Source organism: Hylaeus volcanicus, chromosome 2 (assembly GCF_026283585.1).
Source record: "Hylaeus volcanicus isolate JK05 chromosome 2, UHH_iyHylVolc1.0_haploid, whole genome shotgun sequence".
NCBI classification, from domain to species: domain Eukaryota; kingdom Metazoa; phylum Arthropoda; class Insecta; order Hymenoptera; family Colletidae; genus Hylaeus; species Hylaeus volcanicus.
In genome coordinates, this window is record NC_071977.1 from 31740874 (window position 1) to 31749818 (window position 8945).

The following is an 8945-nucleotide window of genomic DNA, read 5'->3' on the forward strand; positions in this document are numbered from 1 at the left end:
CTCAACATTTCAAAATTTTGAAACTTTGTACCTTTATGTAGTTTTTAACGCTGAACTCAAACACGCGAACTCAACATTTCAAAATTTTGAAACTTTGTACCTTTATGTAGTTTTTAACGCTGAACTCGAACACGCGAACTCAACATTTCAAAATTTTGTCTGAATAATTACTGGTAGCCAATTTCGGTCGCGGCACCCTTCTTTAAATACAGATAGCGAGTCCGAGCTGGCATCTAATTTTTCGTCCGTTGCATTTCTTTTCGATAAACTACGTCTACCTTGAGTTCGATATTGAGCTGCTTCTCCAAGGACAAAAGACGAAGATCCGTGAATAGACCCTCCTGACTCGGCGACGACGGCCCCATCGGTGACAGAGGCGTGTCTGAAACGAAAATAGTCGTTGAAAATAAAAAAAGCCGCCTCTTGATCCAATCCAGCATAGTTTGATCGCGAAAAAATCCTTCGATTGTATTTTCATCGGATTTTTCGAACGACGGTGCGCGTTGGTACAAGCGCGAGCGAGTTCAGCCTTTATCGAACAAAAATCTACCGATCTCGCAGCGGTCTGTAATCATTGTTTTCGTAATTACGTTTCTTTTCAAAATAAATATACATTTACGAATCGAGTTAAGGAGCCTTTGGTATCGTTTGAAATTTTATAATTTTATAAATTTGTTTTTATATGAATTGTCTGAAACTAGTTCGCATCGTGGCACCGTCAGCGCGAAGCGACGCCGATAAAGGAGACAAGGCGGACGCTTTTGTCCACGAAAACCTGAACATTAAGTTGAAATATTGTTTAGATTGTACGTCTCGGCACGGCGTGGGCGTTAGTTCGCGTAAGCACGTCTCGTTACATCCGAGAGTTTCGAGTGTCCAATAGTGAAATCGTAAAGTACTCGAATCCCACTTCCTGTAACCCACTAGAGATATCGCAGAGTCTAGAGGCTCCCACGTGTTTAATGTACCTCGCCGAGTATAATATAAGCGTAGAAAGAGTGCTGCTCTTCTTTGTGTCCCGTATACACCGTTACCCGCGAATTTCCCATCGCCACTTTTCGCTCGGTTGGCAACGATGTTTCGAACGTGCTGGTTACCACGAGTCAGGGATAACCAAGATTTCTGTTGGAGAGCTAGGAAACAACACGCGTATACGTACGCACGCGAAAGACATAATTCATGGGACTACGGTAGCGATCGATGGGCAGACCGTTACGAGCTACCGAACAGAAACATCGCGTATCGTTATTCCTGACCTCGGCAGAAATAAAGAAATCGAGAGAGTCGACAATCCGTGGTATTCCCACAACACATTGTAACAACTTCGTTCTGATAACGCCCAACGGATAAAATCGGCGTGCATTCGTTTGTTCTCCGATCGAATAGTTTGGGAAAAAACATGACGCTACATCCTGCTTCGGGAAATACAAACAACCGTCTCTTTTATGCAACATGTAATAGTTCTAGAATCCAATCTCGTTGGCATCGAAAAATTAATGCGACGGTTGCTCGCGCGAGATTCCCTTTGAGTTTAATAAATGCGTGCTCGAGGGAAACGCGTGATTTACACGATGCGAGAACGCGAGACGCGCGGAGCCTCGCGAGAACGCGATTAAAACCGACCGCGGTTCATAAATCCCGACTTCGAGGCGTTGGATTTAATGTTTATCCTTTATGGCGTAATTAAACGGGCGTAAATTAAGGCTGCGCGCTATGAAATCACGGGCCTGTCTTATTTACATGAAACGGCGATATCGCTGTTACAATAAATTCTTTTTAGACGTGGCGACCGAGGTCTTATTTAAATCCCATGTGCATCGATACACCGCTCTTCCATAGTTTGCATTTTACAAAATAATTCTCCTTTTCCTTCCCGCCTCCTAAAACTTCGTCAACCTAGGCGTCAGCGATCGACGTAGAAACGATAGAACGTAGAAACGATAGAACGTAGAAACGATAGAACGTAGAAACGACGATCCGAAAGTAGACCGCGCGAACGCGCCGCGGGAACCTTCTGAAACACGAGTGTCAGAATTATAAGTACAGCTTCCGGGCGAGCCGGAACACCGAACAATTACAGCAATCAATTCCACTTGCGTAATTATATCGACGTTGTTTGCGAAACGTACGCGGCTACCGTTTTGATACGGCGGGGCACGCCCCGATACCTTTTTTCATCGCGGACACACGCTCGATATTACCTATACGCGCCGCGTGCGGCGTACGCGGATTTCCTGTGCACCGAGCGACGTATGCTTTCGAACACCGTCGAAACCCTCGATCCCCTCGTTTGCGTGATCGGCAAGTCTATACATCGCGAACTTCCGAGCGAACGAGACGGATGGAACGACAACGATTGGTTTCGAGAACTTGCGAGTTTTCGGAGCATGGAATCGACCCACGATTCTATGAAATTGCGACGAGATTCGTTTATCGGTGGTGCGATATCGCGTTACTTTGCTCTCTGGGTTTTTCCTGTTCGAATATACGGCGAAGTCTCCGTGAATGCGCAGAAACCATCTCCAGCATTCAGTCCCGGAAACTTTACCGTATTTCGAATAATACAAATTTAAAATTTGACGCGCGCGGTTTCCTCGGTCGGAGCTGCCCGACGAAATTTCTTTGGGAGCTCGGCGGACCGCGAAGGCCCCACGAAATGATTTATCGTCGGTAAGCGCGACGGTTTATCCATCCGTACGAAAAACAACGGTAATGACGCGAGCGCAACGTGCGCGCATGACCGCCGACAAAGCGACGCGTAAGTAAGTGCACGCGCGACGCCTGTGCACGGACGACCGCACTTGCACCGTCGAGGTGCACACGCTTAGCCTGACATGTCCGAATAAGGCAAGCCACGGAGCGGGACAGAGAGAAAGAGAGGATATCGGCCATAGGAATGCATGCGGGAGTACCGTCGCCGGAATCGCCGCCGAGCACCACGAATTCAACGAGGACGGGTTCTAGACGACAAAAGAGAAGGCAGGAGCTTTTCGGTAAGTTGTCCAGAACAATTACGGGGGTACGTCCTTTCCCTTTCCTTTGGGTCCTCTTCGGAGGATTTTAATCTCTTCAGGGATACTGGCACGCGTGCGTTACTTTCAGAGTTCTGGAAGTAGTCATTGGAAGCGTAAACAAATATTTATAATATAATTGTTTACCCTTTTTAGCAAGCCTTCCAGGACAACTACAGCACCTTCGAAAATACAGGAGACTTTAGCTGGATCGTTGGACGCGGATCGGCTCGATCGATTCAAGCACACAGGACACGTTCTCCAGAAACGAGCACAGCGAAACGAGAAAACGTGAGATGGACAAGTACAATGCGCGGCGAACCAGACAAAAGAAGGAACAATTTGCAAAAGACGAAACGTAGAGGAGTATCGCCACTGGAACTGGTTTGGCTCGACGAATTCAACCAAGGTCGCCACGTTCGCCAGGAAAGAGCGATCGGTTGGAGGAAGACTCGCCGAGGCAGAAGGATATCTTGACGAATAGAGTATCTTTTTACATAATTTTTTTTTTTTTAATAACTTGTCCGTTTCATCTGTGGTGCGGTAATTTTTCAAGAACGTTTATGCACCGAAAAGAGGATCGCTTCAAAGCCGAATGACCACAGGGTTCCACGGCAACTGAAACGAAACGAAATCGAATGGACGGTTCGCAAAGCAGGAGAAACGATTCGTGAAAAGAGAAACGGAACGGCGGGGACAATGCGGTATCGAGGAGTCCGCGAAACCGTGTCATTAGCGCGGTACCAGAACACGTGCCCCATTATGTTCCGTTTCTGCGACCCGAGAGGGCGACGACAAAGGCTTTCCTTGTTTCCAGACTGCGAAACTCCACGCTCTCTCCCTCTGCACGCTTCCTCCTCGGTCCCATTGCGCCCGAAAACAATGAATGGAATTATCGACGCGCTCCTGCGCGCGCGCTTTCCAAAAAGAAACACGCAAAGCCTCCCTTTACCTGTAAGTTATCCTTCACGCCGGGGTGCAACGGGTGCATCCCCTCGAGACCGAGGCAAAACGGGATGAACATGCTCCGACACCGAGCTCCCCGAGCGTGTATAATTTTCCGAGGCTTCAAAGGATCGGTTAGAACTCGAGAAGACGAAAGCGCGGAAAAAATTTGAATCGCAACGTTTCTGATTCTTATTCTAATTCCGAAAGAAAAAACAGATTCAGCCTAAAAAGAATGTCGACGATTATTTGTACACGTTTGACAAGTTTGAACACGTTACGTTGTAAGATATCGTAATCGTCTCCATTTTGGTTTTGTTTTTCTTGTTGTCATTGTCGTTACATTGTACTTGATATCAAGGGTAGATTGCCCGTAAATAAAGTGTTATTATTATTAATCTGGCAGTCGATACGACAAACGGAGTTCTATTGTGAACGAACCGCGATCCTCTGGACTGCGTACGCAACATTTGCTTTCGAAACGACAAGGAAAATATATACGCAGGATTTTGGAACGCGTTAACGAGCAGAAGCGTACCGCAACCGAAGGATTAATGGACGCCGCGGGAAACGGTATTCGAGGGAAATTAAAAATTTTAATCCGCGATGCCTAGAAGCTGTAACACGATTTCCTCTCCACTCGAGCGACTCTCGTCGTCCATTCACGATCGAGGCGTCTCGAATAGAGCCGTTCTCCTCGATTCACACACCGTAAACCGGGGAGCTAGACTTCCTACGGCATATATTAATATATGTAAGAAGTAATTGTTCCTGCCTCGCAAAAAGGGATGTAGCGCAGCCTGCAACATCCTTATTACGGGACTGATTAAAATAATTAACCGTGACTATACGGCAGAAGCTGAGATCGCGACGCGAACGCAGCCGAGCTTACCGATTAAATCTCCTATTAACGCGTCGATTGCCGCGTGAATATTTCCGAACGTTTTTTTATGAGAATACAATTTCGCTCCGAGGCAATCGAAAGCTACGCAGTCGAGGAATGTTGTCAAAGTTCACGAGTGCTGATGTAAAAATATATTTAATCACGTCGAAGGTATTTTTGTACGGTGACGCGTGGAAATATTTTTCCCCGCGACGTAAGGAAAGCCCTGACTCTGAAACGTCGATGAATCAATACGCAAAGCAACCGCAAGTGTTCAGTGACATTGTGACGTTCGAGTTATTAGCACGAGAGCTACCGTTCGCGGTTATAAAAATAATTGCGACCGGTTCGATGGAAAGGCTCGCGTTGTAAAGTCTTCTTACCGGAATCCAACGTTGCTTCATGTTTCGTTTTTTACTTCGATAATCATTTGGTCGGTTAATCGAACGTTTCACTTCCATCGAGGAATTAATTGTATCAGACAGATAATCAGATATCAGATAGATTTCCTAGATAGACACGTAATCGCGAAAAAATGCAGGATACCGTATCGTTCCGACCGTACGATGCAGGATGAATCGATCGCCACGTCTCTTTCTGATAAACAAACGTTTCGAACAAAGGTGTATCGGTATCGAGCCAAAGAATTCATCGACGCCGACGAACCTTCCAACGAGGCACCGCCAAATAGTTCCTTCGACCGGTATCGATAACGATGATGGAACCGGAGAGCGTATCGGCAAAATCTATGGGTAGTTTTCTCTCGTTCGGCGACCGTGGGCGTCGAGACGTGGCCTATAATACTCGCGAGCTGATACAGGTGCACGCGAGTTACGAGACTTTTGTAATTCGTGACTCACTGACGACTTATCGATCTCGGATTTTTATCGTGTCACTCAACGACGACACGAACATACCTGGAATACGCGAATCCTTCGATCATGCACATTGCCAGGAAATTCTTTACTCTCGCTCTTCTCTCTACTTCTGCTTTTCGTTTTATTCATTTTATTCATTTTATTCATTTTATTCATTTTATTCATTTTACGAATTAATATTTACGAATTTCGGTGAAGTTACAAATATAAATACCACGATAAATGCGATCGATAATGTGGTTTGCGATATATCGTAAATAAAATATAACGACGGTAGAAAGTTTCGAGAGCGTTAGCCTGGCAGTCGACGTGGTAATCAGAGATTTTTGGCGGACTAGAGCTCCGCTTGGGAAAAAATTGCGTAACTTCCGCCCCTGCGGCGAGTTCAGACGCGAGGCAAAAATAGGACGACGTTAAACGCAAACGTCGAAGGCACGCGAAACCGAGTCTGTGTGCGATAAAGTTCGCGCTGGCCTAGGTTTACAGGCCATCCAGTGAAAGGATAACAGACCGTGTGTGCTCCGCGATGCGAAGTTTTCCCAATGAAATGATAAACTCGTATAGGCGATCCTTTTTTTCTCCTTTGTTTACTCCTCGTCTCCAAAGAGACTCCAGCTAGATATATCATCGCCTTTTCATTCTCTATGACTAATTCTCGAAATTACTTGCTTCTTTAATTAATACGAATCTACGATATCCATTTTATATCGATAAATAAAATAATAAAATAATTTCTCAATCAGAAATGCCGATATTAAATTTCCTTGAACCTTTTCGAACAATTTCCTCCATCGAAATTTGCCAAGTGGATGGCCGAATTCGAAGCGCGACGATCATCGCGATCAGCCGGGACTCGAGCGACACACATGGGTCGACGCGATTCGCGATACGAGACGAGAGAATTATGTAACGCGGTTGCGTTTATCTAGCGTCAGTTCGCGCGTTCAAACGAGCCACGTTGAGTAAGAGACGATAACGACCGAAAGAAAGACGCGCGTAGTCGGTGTCGATAAAATAAGAAAGTTTTACGAACCATATTTTCCAGCACGCGATACGTACCGGTATTTCTCGATTTTAATCGGAAACGAGTATCGTGGCCGCGGAATGACTACTAGTCCGCGCGGTAAAGTGAAATTTATGAAGTTGCGAGGGATTCGATTGGGGCCCGTTATCGGATCGTATAAGAATTACTTTATGGGCTACAAATTGGAATCTGTGTTTATATCGTGTAAAATTGACTTCGTACGCGCTCGTTCCTCGGGCTCTTTCACTGGCGCCATTTTTTATCAATCCTTGACGATGGAGTACGTATTCAAACACGATTACCATGTCGCGGAACAAAAGACGCGTATCTTTATTATCCTGAAACGTATGGTTGGTCGGTGACCGATGAAATAAACGTTGGCGCCAAGTATTGCCAGATTAGCCGTGATACGCGTCGATCGAGTCAATTTTCGTGTTCGTGATTTGTATTTTTGATCGAAGACTATTTAATTCATTCTCAGATTCCCTGATCTATCCATTATTTTTTATCGTTTCCATAACGATAACTGGGACGCACGAGTCAGACTCGTGATCTTCAAATTTGATCTAAAATTTTTAGCACAAATCAGACACGTGATTTTCGAATTTGGCCTGAAATTTCCATCACGAGCCAGACTCGTGATATTCAAGTTTGACCTATGGGCACTGCTTCGATGAAACACTTTTCCGCTGCTCCTTTTAACTCCACGCGTGAAGCAATTCACGAAGTCGATAAAAAAATTTCATTATCTAAACATGGAAAGAGGCTAACGTTTCCTGACATAACAATTGCTTCGCGTTATCCTCCCGTTAGTGGCTATATTTCTTCATGTATTTCTTCAGACAATAGCAATTGTTTCAATGTTGTACAAACTATAAACTGTCTGCCCCTAAAAATATGTACCATTAGCTTTAGTTCTTCAACGTCACCTGTCCTTGGCGAATTTTCGACAGCGTTACCCCGTGTTCTAAAACCGCGCAAGAGGAAAACCGCTGAACGAACCGTTACTTCGCTAAATACAGAGGCCTCGTGCACTGAACAACGACATTATCGTAATTTCCCCAAGGCAGGATAAACGTAGAGGAGTCAGGGTGCAATCCATGCGTGTCGCGATATCTCTATTGCTAGCCACGGGATCATTAAATTTCTAAAGTTCCCGCGGGCCCCGCGAACTGTCGCAACACCTCGCCGACCACGGGGTCCAGGTAGTCCCTAAACAAGGACGGGAGTAGGGAGGGCCCGAGGGGCCCTTCCGATACACGACAGCACGGAATGCGAAAGCGTGGGTTCGGTTCGGGCTGAAACGCGATCTCGATACACATCGAAGGCGGTTGGCCAGACTGCCGCCGGCTAAATAAGCAACGGTACCGTAACCAGTGATGGGCAAAACCCTTGGGTTTGAATAAATCTCAAGTTTGCTGATACGTTTGTCTCGTTTCCTCTTTTCAACATTTTCCAGAGAAAGCGTACGAATGTACACTTTTTAGATTTCATGGATTATAAAATTTATTTTTCAACCCTTACGCCGTAACACATTAGTCGTCACGCGTCAACCAGAAGTAGGTGACAGAACTTTTTAGCGAAGAAATAAATAAAATCGAGTCCGAAGCGCTTGGGAAACGGTCCGGGGTGCGATCGTTCGATCGACGGACGATCGTAACGTGCTCCGGATCGTGTGTATTACTCGCGTATAAATTGTATATATCGCAACGGAGCGTTTTCACTGTCCCTCCGCGGAGAATGCGTATTACACGCACGTAGAAACCCGAAGAACTGGAAAGTGAATCGAGTGACTCGTGCACGGCGTTCGTTATTGGCTACCTCGGACTCCGCCGACGAAAGGAGGGAATTATACTTTCTCCCGAGTCCTGTGTCTCATGATGAGACTCTCATCCACGCCGAGTAAACGAGTCCTTAATGAAATAATAAGGCTGAGGTCGCGAGGCTCGACTATCGAAATCTAGACGAAATCTGAACCGGTTGCAATTGCATTAATCCCACAGAAATGACTAACGCAGACTTCACTGATACTAATTGCAAGTTTCGATGGACATTTAATATACACGGCGATATACTTTTTCTGCGCTAAATTATCAAGAGCGTTTAATTTAAAGTGTAATGTATACAACGAGCCAGACTCGTGATTTTCGAATTTGGCCTAAAATTTTCACCACGAGTCAGACTCGTGATCTTCAAATTTGACC

At 45.6% G+C, this 8945-nt stretch overlaps 1 protein-coding gene across 3 annotated transcripts in view; it reads right to left on the reverse strand.

Moving 5' to 3' along the window:
• The window catches only part of LOC128872276 (serine/threonine-protein kinase N), a 35932-nt gene that overhangs the window by 15900 nt on the left and 11087 nt on the right, over nt 1–8945 (reverse strand). For all 3 annotated transcript variants that reach the window (XM_054114785.1, XM_054114784.1, XM_054114786.1), the window contains exon 4: nt 279–382. In XM_054114785.1, coding sequence (XP_053970760.1) covers nt 279–382 — 104 coding nt within the window. The remainder of the gene's footprint in view (nt 1–278; nt 383–8945) is intronic.